Below are 16,020 nucleotides of genomic sequence, written 5' to 3'. Positions count from 1 at the left end.
CGTCAGGCTTAAAACCATTCCCCAAAGAAGGTAGGTATCACTCGAGGGCCAAGGGGCACCTTAGTTTGTTACATTTAAAGTTCCACCAAAATAAAAGTAAAACGTCAGGCTTAAAACCATTCCCCAAAGAAGGTAGGTATCACTCGAGGGCCAAGGGGCACCTTAGTTTGTTACATTTAAAGTTCCACCAAAATAAAAGTAAAACGTCAGGCTTAAAACCATTCCCCAAAGAAGGTAGGTATCACTCGAGGGCCAAGGGGCACCTTAGTTTGTTACATTTAAAGTTCCACCAAAATAAAAGTAAAACGTCAGGCTTAAAACCATTCCCCAAAGAAGGTAGGTATCACTCGAGGGCCAAGGGGCACCTTAGTTTGTTACATTTAAAGTTCCACCAAAATAAAAGTAAAACGTCAGGCTTAAAACCATTCCCCAAAGAAGGTAGGTATCACTCGAGGGCCAAGGGGCACCTTAGTTTGTTACATTTAAAGTTCCACCAAAATAAAAGTAAAACCTCAGGTTTGGCTCACTTCGAACAAGAGCAACGGCAGGTATTATTCACCGGCCCGACTGGCCCATATTTGGATGCGCCCACGCACGCCTTTTGCGGCGGCTGCTATTACGGCCGTAGGGTAACTAACACGTTGTTAGAGATATTGTAAGCTGGATAAAGTAGTCTTTTACAAAATTAAACGACCATAAACAGATAGGGTAGTCTTTTTTTGGTGTACTGAAATTTATTCTGCCTGTGCCCAGTTTAGACTTGTAAACTTCCAGGAATCGCAAACAAAAAAAAGATTTTTGAATTAACTATGTTCATCTGTAGCCTAACGGCTTAGTTGGGTTTACGAACCAAATTATTATTGCTATTGTTTTTTATTTACCAGACCTATCAAATACCTCAAATAATTCAGTTTTGAAACGTTTAATGGTAGCTTAAGAAATCTTCTACTCAAACTCAAATTTAACAATTTATTATTTCATAGAGTCGACTAAATACCTCACAAATATAGCTTTTCTTATACATAACTACTTAACACATCAGTTATGGCATTAAGCTCTGCTTTTGCTTTATTAAAATTATAATAAAAACAAGTTTTTATTACTACGGTGACAACCCTAGCTAGCCTCCGATCAAAGGCCTTTAATTTGGTCGAAACCTGATTGCAGGGTATAAGTACTACTTAATTAGAGACATAATGACATTCTAAGTATGGACACGTAAGTAACTTTAAACTCGAGTTTTCATTGTTCGTTCAACTACTGTTACAGTAGGCGCACACCGTTGATTTTTCGTCGGCCGATAGTTTAGTCGGGCAGTTGATCAGTATGGGCATGTATGGGAGTGCGCACACTACGCCGATTCGATTTGGCCGATTCTTCATACAATTTAAAATCGCGCACAACTATCGGCCACCTAAAAATCAACGGTGTGCGCCTACTCTTACAGTTTGCGGTTAAATTGCTGGTTGTTTCGTTGATAAACACTTTAATAGGTTATTTTGGTAATTTTACACTCATATTAAGCTAAATAAACACTTTAACATCAAAATTAAATGTTAGTTGTAACTAATCGTTATTTTTGCACGGTTTTCGTTAAGATTTTAGCGCAATCTGAAGTTGAACCCTAAGTTTAGGTTAGAATCAATGTGCATTAGTTAACCATATTATGCTAGTGCATATTTTTTAATCAAAAAAGTTATTCTTGTGTACCTACAAAATATAAAGAAAATTCATGACTGTATTCTTTTTAAACTCTATTTTTATAGCTTAATACCTACCTATTTCTTTGTAACTAAAAAGTAATAAATAAATGTAAATGTTAATCCTATACCACATTTGAGAATACGTTAGTAACAGCTAAATCTATTAATAAACAGTTCCAGAAACCACGACTGTTTTTGCATGACTGGTACGAGCATCGAACCAAAAACAGGTTGATTTGAATATTGTGGCGCTATTCTGTAAGGCGATAGAGAATGTCGTATTCTGAAACCAGTTGCTAAACTGAACTATAATCAAAGAAGAGCTGAAAGAATTCATTAATTGTAGGTATAAAATAAAGTAGCCTTGATCATCCCTTACCACCACCAGGTTAGATGCGGGCCAAGAACATTGAATCAAGTTTTTTTTAATTATTAGTCATTTGTTTTGCACAAATTCCCGTTAACCCCTCGTTGTAGTTATTGAATTGAAAATTGCCAACCGTCCATTGCTCGCGAACAAAATATAGCTCAAGTTCGTTCGCAGACGTTCGCCGATCTACGTAATATTAAGCTTTTCGTTCGCGGTACGATGTGCGTGTGTAGACAAATTGATTCAAGCCTATTTGGTTAAATTTTAATACAACTTAATAACACCAGTAATACATTTGTTTTTGATGTTGTATGGCCATTCTGAATTAGAAATCGTATTCGGAATACACCCCCAGACCGGTATTCATTAATCACTTCTCCAAAAGCAATTTGTTCGCGCCAGTGTCACTACTGGCTTACGAAACAGGTACGATACTAGAGCTAATGGCGCTAAACGGAGTTAGTTTAAGGAAAATATCGGAACTGGTCATTTCGTGTTTAAATTGAACAGATAACGTGTCAAAAAAGTTTTTGCTAAGATCAGGCGGGTTCGATTGTGGTGGGAAAAACACTAAGGTGAAAATCACTTCGAGCCCACTATTTTTTTTCAGGTACCGTTGACGCGCGTTTTCCGAAAGTTTTCTTTTCGGGTACACAGCGAATGCGCGTATACGTCGCCAGAAAAAAACGCGGTGTGCACGGGCCCTTAGGGTGTTTGTTCCAAAATGTTTCTTTTCGCTTCAGAGCACAATTGAGTCCTTTAAATAAGATTTGAAGTTCATAAAATCTAAGATAGAGAGATAGAGCTTATGGATTGTGACTTTTTTAAGTTGTCTCAGGACACACGATACAAGAAGAAAATACCATGCGTCATCATACCATCATCATGAGAGTGTACAAAACCATTACTTTTAGATCTTAAAACACTATGTACCTACAAAGAACTATTAACGTAGGTTGACTAAGTTTTATCAGCTGAAAACGACAATTAAAAGCTTCAAAATGACTCAGTTAACGTATTTAGTTTAATTTTTTAGCTAATCTAAATCGTTTCATGCTGCTAACACATAAAATTGTTTTTGCCTCACTATATGCTTATCAAATTACCGTGACCGTCCGTCCGAATCTAACAAAAACTGACGGCAAAAAACTTAAACTCACAAAAAAAGATAATAAAATCGATTCAACGGCTTTTTTATTGCCATTGTAAATTTTATTGACAGATTTTGTCTATAGTCAAACTATAGAATGAACAGTAGATCCGCTAAGAGATAAATAGTGTTAAAAGAGTAAAATAAACAGTAGTAGTAAATAGGTAAAAGTACAAAATTATATCCTACAGAATATTTATTTCATCGCAGAACGCTAAAATCTAAACTACATATAAACCACAAATCAATTCATTAATAAAATACAGGATTAACCAGTAAATATTTGATTTAAATAATTATGTTAATGTGTTAAGATTTGGAAGTTAATTATGATGACAAATTATTTTATCAGATTAAAAATTGGCATTGATTTTAAAAGTTAGTAAACACACTGGTTTTCCTTAAATTATAATAGTTACATTAGAATTTTAATCTTACCTTAAGTTGTTGAGTGTTGGGAGAAGTCCAAGACCTGAAAAACGAGATTAATCAATAAAACAAATAGTTTTAAACCTAAAGCTTACATTTAAAATGTGCTAAACTAAACAGGCCACTTATAAATTAAAATTTATTAGAAGAGCGACGACCGATCGAAGGTTATGGCGGTTGGATCTAGACTTATCGATAAAAAGTTCGTTATTATGTTAACGAGTGTCGCACAAAGACTCCGGTTATGTAACGTTGAATGATTGGGAGAATACAAAATGGTAATAGCATTCGGTTGTTCTAAGAATGTTCCTAATCTTTAGAGTTTGGGAATTAGTCATATTTGAAAACTTTGATAGAACGCCTGAAATGGTGGTTTGAGTACTGAAATGTACATCAACTGCGGTTGTGAGATCGATTCCCTATGGAGACAAAAGGATTTATTTGTATTATTACATAATGTTTTCGTTGTGATTTACCTGCAATGAGTAAACATAAGGATCATAGAGTGTTGACCCTGAGCATCTACGCCCAAGTCACGGATGATTGTCATCATCATCATCGGGTCATCTAGTCCATTTCAGGAGGCAAAAGACTAGCCGAGGCAAAATGAAGATATGTCCTACGTTGGCCAGAGGCTTGATGTTCCCCGTATTCTCCCTTAGTCACCTCCTACGAAATCTACAGGAAGAGTGAGGGTTGTAGTCCACCGTGGCCGCATTCTTCGATCACAGAGGAACTAGCTATCTTACATCTAACTGCTGGTTTCAACAGTGCTTACTTACCAATGAATTCATTCCTGACCCTGATGCGATCAGGCAGCCTTGGAGCTGAGATGATGATGCAGTTGATGAAGGCCACGAGCGCGGTCTTGTAGTCCACCGTAGTTGCAATCCTCAACCACAGAGGAACTGGCTATCCTACGTCTAACTGCCGGAACAAAGCAATGCTTACTTACCAATGAACTCATTCCTGACCCTGATCCTGTCAGGCAGCCTTGGAGCTGAGATGATGATGCAGTTGATGAAGGCCACGAGCGCGGTCTTGTAGTCCACCGTGGCCGCATTCTTCAGCTCCTCCACCACCACGTTCAGGCGGTAGCGCTCGCCTTTTATGGTCTGGAAGTTTAAAATGGAAATCACTAGAAGGACAGCACTTTTCCTGGAATTTCCTGGAAGCATCTCAATACTTATGAAAAAATCTCTCTATCTATGATCGCCATACAGGCATACAGGACTGTAGCCATCGGGCTACAGTCCGATACGTGAGTATGAAATGAGTAGAGTTACTTTAGTAACTTAGTCATTGCAAGTGTGACTAACTCATAGGGCATCCAGATTTGACCCTAAACAAAGTGCTTGCTTGAAAGCTTGTAACGTCTGAAAAGAGTATTATTTTCATATTTCTAAGATTTCATATTTAAGATTACGCTTTAAGAATTTGATTGTGAATTAAATTTTCCCGCTGAAAGCGCATTCAAAACTCAACTTACTTAAAAAACCGATTAGGTAAGCCGATTTTCTATTATTAGAACCATTTTCACAATGGATCATGTTCATTCATCATCAGAAGCTTATAATCATCATTCTAGGAAAATGCCCCAGCTCAGCGTCAAACCACAAAAGCCTTCTGAGTTGGCAACACTAATTCTAAAGGTGCGGGCCCGTGGGCGGCGCCATGACTGACGACTCCATACACTGTCCGATCATTGATATGCCTTGATTTATTGACGGCTATCACGCTTATGCTTAAATGGTAAAAAACAAAGAAACAAGGTTTCAACTGACGGCTACACACAATTTGTGGCCTCCTTGATGGTTGCGGAAATGGACTTCTAAACACAGAGGCCTGGGGTTGATTCATAAATAGATAAATAAAAAAAAACATTCAGCCCTACTCAATCGTAATTTTCTTTGTTTTCAATTTCTTGCATTGTAATCAGACCGTATGTTGTATTCCACCTGAGAATGGAAGACATTGAATTGGTAGAATCAAAATCTTTTACCAATTGACCACGAAGACGTAATAAATTGGAACCTATTGTTAAAAGATGTTTGAAGGTTAGGATTTTTGTATAAGAAGTATGTACCTTGTACCGATCGAGGGTGTCCACAGCCCGAGCATATCCGTCCGCATTGTAAACACATAATGCTGACAGCAACTCGAAGACCTGCAACAAAACAGACAGCTTCAAAATTGGAAAAAAATGCGATGTTTAGGAGCAGACGTCGCTACATTAACATAATGGTACCTACTCCAGTTTTATTACAGTCATGCTTACTAAACTAACTACGAAACAAGATTACAGTGGATGTGAAGATGTATCAAGTGTATTCAAACAGAAATTTTGCAATTGGAGTGCATTTGAAATGAAGCCCGTCCGATCTATCCTAGAGCTTTGATTACCTTCCTGATCTGATGACTGTTCGCATCACAAAATTTTGACGCTGATCGTGTTATAATAACAGTTACAAAATTGTTACTTGACAAGGCAGATAGCTTTCCTAAGGGATCGTTGCCTGCTAAAGTTACAATTTACGATATCTAATATCTCATAAAGGGAGCAGGAAGACGCTGAATGCAGGCCGCTACCAACCGGGCGATGTGGAAATCATTGGGGGAGGCCTATATTCAGCATTTGACGTCATGTGGCTAAAATGATGATGATGAACCCGTCGTACCTGCTTCTTGACCGGCGCGGCGGGCGAGGTGAGCGCGGCGGCGAGCTTGCCGGCATACTCCGCGTGCTCCACTATGTAGTCCAGGCCCACCCGGCTCTCCATGGCTCTGTGGACAACATAACAACATTAAATACACATTCAAAATATTTGCCAAACGGGACTATTCCCACCTCTCGTTCCCACCGCTGCAACTCCTGTGTAGCCAGGATCTACAGCTTGACCACCAATAAAAACCCAACCAGTGAAGGTCATGTCAATAATTTGCCAGTATGTAGCCTCTTCAGGAACATCCTTTCCAGGACACTTGCCCTTTTCAGGACAATTCAAGTCTTCATTTCATACTATGGTAGTTCACTGCACGTGATCTTCTCCTAAGGTTAGCCAGGAATTCCCGTTTTTATTATCCATCAAGATGAAGACGTCTTACGAATTTTTTTCAATCCACAACGAGGAAGCTCTTGGCCCACATCTCACCTGATGGAAAAAGAGTCCCGGCCCCAGTGGGAAACGACCCGAAACTTATAGGTCTGAGGCAGGTGATATGACTACTAGACCACAGAGATGGGTTATTTAAACTGAGCTGAGCTGAGGTCTATCATTCGCGATCCATCAATTTACTAGACCTTTAATTTCTCCAACTAATGAGATAACTTGAGCTTGCTATATTTTTGGAAAAAAAGCTCACTAAAAACTAATACATTACTTTTGGCGTAGTTTGATGAAACTTTATGTCCCAAAATCCAAGCAAGGAAAGCCGCTAGTTAGCCATAAAAGTCAGACTTTAGACATCGCGTGTTGTCTAAGTACCTATTCGCCATGCTCATCAAGGCATTTGAATATTGAATAACGGAGGAAATCACGTGAGAACACAACATTATGTCATACTAAATTCCTAGCCTCGATCACTAAATTGGCGTCGATGTTTTTGCTGCTCACGAGCAAGTTTTTCGATCTAAAAGGACAGGTCTAAAAACATTAGGATTTGACTTTATAATTAAAACCAAAGTAATTAATATGCACGAACACGTGTCGCTAACGACGCATTTGTAAACTAAGTTGCTATAATTTTAATGGAATAAAGTCATTAAAGGAAGTAAATTATCATAAATAATATTTTTTGTGGTCAAAGGATATACCTAGTCAAATAGTGGGATAAGTAGGTAGTTATTATCGATTATTTATGATGTAACACTGATTTATATTGGTTCTAATTAAAAGTGTCTAGCTATTGATTAATAGGATTACAAGTATTATGATCCAATTCGAGTTTTTGATTACGAATTTGTTCTTATTATCATCTTCCAATAACCCTCAAGTTTCATAGTCTCGGGGAATATACCTACACTATAATAATAATACGTCGCTGAAGTTAGTCGATAGTAAGTAGGTACTTTTCAGTGAGGAAGGATAATAAAGTTAGTCATAAAATAAAATAAAAACAAAATATACCTTCATATTTTCTGCAAATAGGTTTTAAGGCGATTAGAGTCCTCAATCCGCGTCAAATGGGCATTTTGTAAAGCCTACTCCTCTTTTACTGCTGGATAGAAATAGTTGAAAAAAATATATGCTATACAACAGTTCAAGGACTACATTTGTGACGTTTGAATTTTCGCTACGTCTCTTTGTTTTGGATTAAAAAAATAAATACGGGACATCGATTTTTTACTTAAATTCCCTACTCCTCCAAAACGGCTATGTTAATTTAAAAGATTTTTGCACGAATAGATTAGGAATTCTTTAATCTTTAAATGACACGTTGCGTTTTTCAATCGAACATTACTTTCATTCATAAATTTTACTTTTGATAAATTCCGAACGTTTTGCTGTTGAGGGGGCCTTCGCGGGGTGCGGGCGGCAGTCGGCCGCTGGCCTTCAGACGGGGAGGTTGTGTCACTCGCTGCAAACTGACATTAGCGATCAAAATGAATTTTTTCTTTGGCTTTTATCCCGTACAAAATGTTCATGGATTTTGTTATTTTTATTAAATACCTTTACGCCTGAGTTAAATGACACCGACATCAAGGTTCATCAATTTAAGTTTAAAATAATAGGCAGTAATGTATGAAGAAAGAGCTTCTATTCTGTATCTACCTATGCCCGTGTATTTTTGATCGGTGTCAAATCGGAGTTTTTGGTGCGGGGTACGCGGGTGTTGCTCGCGGCGTGAAGGTCAAACGCCCAAGGTCATTGAGGACTCTAATCGCCTTAAAGAGCGCTTTTTAGTGTTTTCAGTGGTTAAAGTAGTTACTTAGCAAACAAATTAAATATTATTTTGCACCCACTTCAAGGTTTCAAAAATAAAGCAATTTTAACTCTTTCCGTTAATCCTTATGATAAAAATATCGTAAATATTTTTTATGGTACAGTTACCATAAATTGACCATAATAGTTCCGTCAGAAATCATAGCATTTAACGGTTTGAATATATCACCAATAAATGAAGAATAATTAGCGACTGGTTTTCTGCGCGCGCGCCGTTTGGCCAACTTTATGGGTTCTTCGTCCTAATTCGGGTTTTAAGAATTAAGGTTCGCGAACCTCTTATACCTGTATTCGATTTAGTTTTGTAATAAGATAGGTTTTATACTAATAATACATTTATCTACTGCAGCTATCACACTAAGTCCAGATCTAAGTAGAGCTTAAGTATCTTATAAGGATAAAATAAGATAATATTACATAAATGGATAAATATTTAAAAAACAAAGTACATACCTACCTACATCCATTGTAACCTAATACTTTTTTAGCTAAGTATTGAGCTATGATTGGAGCTATAACTATAAGTCTTGTTGGATTTTAGGAATAAAGAAAGATTGAACCATGAAATAAAATGAAAGTTTGCATATTGAATCAATTATTTCCTAAGTTATAAAAAAATACAACTTTCAACGTTTGTGTACGGAGGATGCGCATGCGAAAACTGTAGCATCTCACTAAAATTTATCCCTCACAGGATTCGAACTCTCAACTGTAACTGGTATCGTCCGATATGTATACCACTAGGCCAGGTAGCCATTTAAAATGCATCACCACTCCATGCATACCCTCATCAGATGCACGTCAATCCCCAACCTCCATGTATGGGCACGGATCCGTCACTGCATTCATTCAATATGGCCGACTTCGAAATATCTTCACACCCCATCGATCTGTCGGTTCCAAATATATTTCATTTACTTTGGGCGTGACTAATGAGATTTAAAAAAATCTAATTTAATGTTTAATACCTTACTACTTTTCACACTGATTTAATTTGTTTTTAATTAAATCAGTTGAAAAGTTTTAAAGCTAACACATGGGTTGTCCGCTAATAATTTCAAAACTTTAATACACATAGTATAGGTTCCTGTTGCAAAAAAATCGTTTAAAAATAGCTATGATCTATATTATGTTGGTTAGGAGATTACCAGCTTAAATCATTGGTTGTTAATTTGAAAACTACTAAAAATTTGGCAAAAAGAAAAAGAAAATTGATACAATGACATATTTATAATTATTATTAGCATTGATCCAAATACTACTTAATAGCATTAAGGATCAAGGAAGAAATATTTATTTTAAGGAAGTAATGCACTTGACCAATCGAGAACAAAAGATATCACAATAACCTTTATCTCATCAAATGCAGACTGACGTCACCAGTCGTTTCCCAGTCAAACCGCATTAGGAACGGTCCAGTAATTTAACCGCTGTTTACAGCAGTTACTGTCGCTTTGAATTAGCGGTACGAGCGAATTGGTTCAATAACAACATTCTCTTACTAAAGTTATTGTTATATGTAAAATTGTAGACTGTAAAATGAGTAATGTATTCTTGTAGCGGTTTAACCAGTAACCAGATTCCTGTTAGGAAACTAACAAACGCATTTTTTTTCCTATAAACATTAATTGACTATTATAAATGCTCTACATTTTTCGTTTAAAAATTCATCATCATCGTTTCAGCCATAGGACGTCCACTGTTGAACATAGGCCTCCCCCAATGATTTCCACCTTGTGGGTGGACGTCCTATTATTTAACTTTAAACAGATTCAGTTCTGAATCATCCCAACTTTCTTATTAAACACAATAACGTCCGTAGAAATTGGCATTTACCCTATAGATCGGTTTCCTTTTGTCATAACAATACAGAAAAACAAATAAAGTTAGTATCGAATGATTTCAAGCCATACTTAGTGAGTAAACGTTGAGTAACTAAATTGTGTCAGACTATTTTGATAGGGGAATGAGAACTTTATGAATATGGAAATAAGGAAATGAAGATAATAATGATTGTCTAGACGTAAATTGTAAAACAATGCAGTCACGCGGTTGGATTCCTAAATTCCTGTTTGAGTAAAGACGGGGTTTTATTGCAAGCAAAGAAGTTATTTTGGTTTAAAGCAATTGCATTGAAGCTTATATTATGCGGAAGTTTTTATTTGTACCTAATCATCATCAGTTGCGTACATACGAAATAGTGAAAACATTCACTTACGATACCAGTAAAAAATAACAAATTCCTCTATGTTAGTCCGTTATTTCGTTTTATATTTCGCTACTGGTTCTATTATTGTACATTGAACAGGGTACAAGGTACAAAAGGCGAACTTAATCCTTTGCCATTTCTTGTAGTCAGCCTTTGGGCCAAGCAGAAATTACAGTTTACAGTAGAGTTAAGTGACGTATCAGTTTCATTTGATGACTTTTTTCAGCGATTAAAATATTTCTCTAATTAATATTTTGTGTCAACATCCGCGTCGCTCCCAGTCAAGCCGCGGCCGAACCGGGCGTCCTTACGGCGCTAATCCGCTGCGCTTGCGCAGACGATTAGCGGATCCGTTGCGCAAAAGTAGTAAACGACCTTCCTTCGGCGCCTTGACTTTGATTTTGAAACAAAACGTGGACGCATTGTTTTAGACAGCTTTGGGAGATAGTAAACCAGTTAGGCGACTCTAATAATCTAGTCATTTGGATGGATAGGCTTGATAAGTTTCGAATAAAGTTTTGATAAGATAACCTAAAATAAGATAAGATAAAGCTGGATGCAGGTCATGCAGGCCGCTACCAACCGTGAGATGTGGAAGTCATTCGGGGAGGCCTATGTTCAGCAGTGGATTCTGTGGCTGAAATGATGATGATGATGATAAGCTCAGATATACCTTTCACAAAATAAGCTTAGTTCGACGAAAACCGTTGATTACGTCCTCCTAAATAATATACTGGAGTTGTAACGTAAATAAGAATTCAGATGCTTTCATCTCTTTTATCTTTTCACTAATGAAAAACCTATAACCTGTAAATAAATAAAACCTATAGCAGTATCATGAATACAATTTTTTTCGGAGCATCTATGGGGCAAGTACTTCTTTTTATTTCTTCTTTCCGCCGATTTCGTTTTCAGATATCCATTCCTCTCAAAGCGAGATGATGGCATAAGTGACAGTGACAAACAGACCAGAATACAAAAAAGCCATCAGGGAGCAGCTCCCTTACCTTGGACACTCGGAAAAAGGCAGTTAAAATAATAAAACTTAAAATCGCTGTAGCTCCAACCTTTTCCGACACGTGCATCAAAAGGTAGCTCTCATCCTGGACACTCAAAAGGCAGTTATAAGAAAAACAAACTTAAAATTGCAAAGGCTTCTAACTTGCCCCACACGTTGCAGGCGTCGTGCGCCCACGCATTCCCGACTGCTGCCTTGTTATCGCGAGTAGGAGCCTACTTTGTAGAGCCTAATCGCTCATTTAGTTTTACTTTCTTTGTCCACGTTTATTTAAACTACAAGCCTTTTCTGTCACTACCAGCCACTTTTTGAAACCGTCTACTTTTTGTTTGGCCTGCTAGGTTTCTGCTAAAAAACTTGATTTATTTTTAAATGAATACTAGATAGCCTATCGAAGAATGGATTTATTCTTCATATGGAATTATTAAGTCAATTCCTATTTAGTATTTGACTGATTCCGTTTTATGATATATCTATGGTGGTTTGTAATAAAGTCTGACATTGATAGTAACCTCAGTTACAACCCACACAATAAAAGCCATAGTATCTTAAGGACTCTTTAATATAAACCGAGCATGCCGACAGCCCAGCGGCTTTATTTCAATAGAATTATGTCGACAACTTGTACTTTCTATGAGTTTTTAGTTTTAAACAGCAACATGTCATGCTCGGTGTTTTTTACGAGATCGAACCAGAAATGAGGAGATCCGTAAACGAACTAAAGTCGCTGACATAGCCCGACGGATCAGCAAGCTGAAGTGGCAATGGCAGGGCACACAGTACGCAGAACTGACGGCCGATGGGGCAGCAAGGTTCTGGAGTGGTGACCGCGTATCGGAAAACGCAGCGTGGATCGTGCCGTCCACCCACAAGTAGGACCGACGACATCATAAAGGTAGCAGGAAGGCGCTGGACGCAGGCCGCTACCAACCGGGCAACATGGAAATTGGAAAGCATTGGGGGAGGCCTATGTTCAGCAGTGGACGTCCTATAGCTGAGATGATGATGATGATCAACAAATATCAACATGTCAAAAGTCGACGCCTTATGTCGGCAGGTTTCGTGACTGCAATATGATTCAACTGTTTAAAACTCAAAGTAATCTTTTCAGAAACACCTATGCTTCACTTTAAGTATGCTTATTATCAAAACTACTAATGTTATGTCAATCAATCCAGCTATCTTTATAAACTTCGATCTCATTAGCTCCCAAGCAGCGCTCGTCCACCGGACGTTGTTCGAACTTGTTTATAAACACACTCTTTCTCAGTATAATGTGGCAGTACTTTTCTGCTAACCCAATTGATGCTTGCGTTTCGATGACCGGTAGCTTCTTAGTATTCGCAAGGCATACATATTTAAATGAGATTATTCTCGCGAATGCGGATCAGCATATGTTTTGCTTACATTAGATTATACAGGGTGAAATTGAAATCATTGACATCCCTATAAAAGAAGACTCATGATACATAGACATAGTCCATTCCCCAATTACGAAAATCTAATTTATTTTGTAAATCAGTAAAGAGTCGATTGACCTAAGTTTACGATCTATTTTAAAATTAATTACTTTTTATATTATTTTATTTATCTATCTTTGTTATAATTATGCCAGTGGAGTGGAGAAGTAGGTAAGTATTTATCAATATTTTTTTAATATTTCCTGACAAGTTTTCCCATAGAAAAAAATCAACCTACAAACGAATTTGAGTTAATAAGATCTAGTTTTATATTTTTTGTTGCAGGACCAAGAGACATAAGAACAAACATGTGGTTTTGTTAGAATAGACAATATTTTCACAATAGATAGAAGATGTTACTAACAATACTATAATTTTAGTTTATTCGTCTTATTGGTTTGAAATTTGTGCCATTTCTGTTTTCTATTTCACTTCCCATGTTTAAGTAAATTCACCCACTTAACAGTAATCGACTAAGGTGATGTAAACCAAGAAACGTGAAGGTGCCAATTTGAAAATGACTACCATTCCTCCCGAAGATTATAATTAAGTATTACCTAAATGTGTAAGGTATGAACAGCTTAGTGGCTATTTCCGGTTTATGTACTTTGCGCCTGATAAAAGTTGGAAATAGTTCCTAAGTTCGAAGCCATATCTACATAGAATACTTAATGAATGGCTTGTCCTGATGATTAACGAAATTAAAATGCACTGTGGTTGTGGATTAAATCCCAAGCCTACTTAGGCACAGGCCACCGACCAATCAATATGGACATGTATGAAAGTGCGCACACTACACTGACTTGGAATTAGCCGATTCTTCATATAAATTAAAATCGGGCCCAACTATCGGCCAACTAAAAATCGATGGTCTGCGCCTAGGCTAAAGGGACCAATAAGTACTTTTTTTATCCAAAAAGAAGAATTACGAGTAAAATGTAGATTATGTAAAATCTAACAAGTAAAAATAAATTCTTATCAGCGATAAGAACACTAATTAATAACCTTTTAATTGAATAAAACTTATGAATTTTTGATTTGACCGAATTCTCTCGACTGAAGCCCCTAAATAAATAGAGTTTTTGTATAAGTAATAACTATTTACAGAATGCATCATCAGGAACACACAATAGGTGTACCATACATACAAAAGTCAATGTCACCTACATGCGCATTTTTCATCGGCCCGAGCCATACATACCTCATACAACTGGTTGTATGCCGTCCTTGGCATTCGTGCCCAGTGCCCACGCGCATGGTTTGACGAAACCAATCAATGGACTTAATTAATTTTTTGTTTGCACTCATTACTTTTTGTTTAGACTTTGAATTGGGTTTAGATATCCATGAAATCCGGCGACATCAAACGATTAAAGCATCTTATGTGGTCACAATAGGTGTTATTTTGCAAAAAAATGTATAGTCTGATATGCTGTTGATTATTTTTAGACGGACAGGCGTTGATAATGTAATGGGAAATTAATATAGCATATTGTTAGCTCAAATTGACCACCCGCGTTGCAATGTCCAGCCACGATAGCCGAACGGTAAAGGGGTTGGACTGGCCGACTCGTGATCCGGGGAACGCGGGTTCGAACCCCGCCGCTGCTTGACTATTGTTGTGAGCTCACTCGTGACACTAGCATATTAAGCTTAGTATGAGAGGCTAACTGGACTATTAGTAATTTGTGTAAAAACAAGTTACTAAATAATATGACTATCGCAAATTAGAGATATGATTGCCAATTCCTCTGTGGTTGAGGATTCCGGGTGATGCATGGTGCTTCGGCCTAGTGGTGCGAGGCCAAAGCTTACTTGTTGTGTTACTGGAATGATACTGAATCGATTTGAAACGATCTTGTCAACTCATACGACCCTGGTTTTACAACCACGATTTTCGAATATTAAAAGTGAGTTTGCCCAAAATTGGGAGTAGTTCTTATAAAAGTTTTTAGAATGGTCACATTATTGACAATGTCAAGCACTAAAAAAGCGAGTAAAAGCAATTCCAGACACACCCTTTTATACCAAACATTCTGTATCACTCTAATTGGTTCTACAAATTTTTCGAATTGTCCCAAAAATCTTTTATATTGAGGTTACCGCGATTTTATGAGGTCCGATGTATAAAAAAACCTCTTTGGGGGCGTTTAACCATAATATAAAAAGAAGAAGAGTGTAATTTTGTTACCATTTTATTTTCCTTTAAAGGTCATAACAGAATTATTAATATTCACATGGCCCTAATAACCTTCCATAAAAAAATATTTGCAAAAAAATGCATGAATCTGCAGCCGTACTACTATTTAAAAAGACCAAACATAAATGGATAACAGCTATACTTACATAAATAGATTAAAAATGTAGTTTCTTGACAAAAATAACAAAATATATTATTGTACGTTTAATTGTAGGAAATATCACATCCCAAATTAACTTCCAAGGTAGCAAGGAGCTGAGTTAGTTTCCGGCGACCAGCTCACCTGGACCTCTCCGCAAAAGGCAATGGGTCGCATTCTGACCTCAAGCCGAGGTCTGCCCAAATCGGTCGGCCCCTTCGTTAAAAATAACTGACAACTGGAAAATTTTTAGATGACTGAGCGGGTTAAAGGTTATTTGGGATATTGGTGGGTAAACGAGGGCAAGTTAACACTTTGGGAGTAAGGATGCTGAGGAACTTCTCTACAATGGTGTCTAGTTAAATTTTGAATCTACACGTATAATGTATAAATATCGGA

At 37.2% G+C, this 16,020-nt stretch overlaps 1 protein-coding gene across 1 annotated transcript in view; it reads right to left on the bottom strand.

Moving 5' to 3' along the window:
- Nucleotides 1–16,020, bottom strand: part of form3 (FH2 domain-containing protein formin 3) — a 122,002-nt gene that overhangs the window by 30,128 nt on the left and 75,854 nt on the right. The window contains exons 5-8 of the mRNA XM_028309636.1: nucleotides 6,331–6,436; nucleotides 5,739–5,819; nucleotides 4,608–4,767; nucleotides 3,662–3,695 (exon numbers count right to left, since the gene is read on the bottom strand). Of these exons, the coding sequence (XP_028165437.1) occupies nucleotides 3,662–3,695; nucleotides 4,608–4,767; nucleotides 5,739–5,819; nucleotides 6,331–6,432 (377 nt within the window). The 5' untranslated portion in view covers nucleotides 6,433–6,436. The remainder of the gene's footprint in view (nucleotides 1–3,661; nucleotides 3,696–4,607; nucleotides 4,768–5,738; nucleotides 5,820–6,330; nucleotides 6,437–16,020) is intronic.

This window comes from Ostrinia furnacalis, unplaced genomic scaffold (genome assembly GCF_004193835.3).
Source record: "Ostrinia furnacalis isolate ACB-3 unplaced genomic scaffold, ASM419383v2 OfSCF2807, whole genome shotgun sequence".
NCBI lineage: Eukaryota > Metazoa > Arthropoda > Insecta > Lepidoptera > Crambidae > Ostrinia > Ostrinia furnacalis.
Note: the sequence above shows the minus strand (reverse complement) of the source record. Positions and strands in the feature narration are given on the sequence as shown.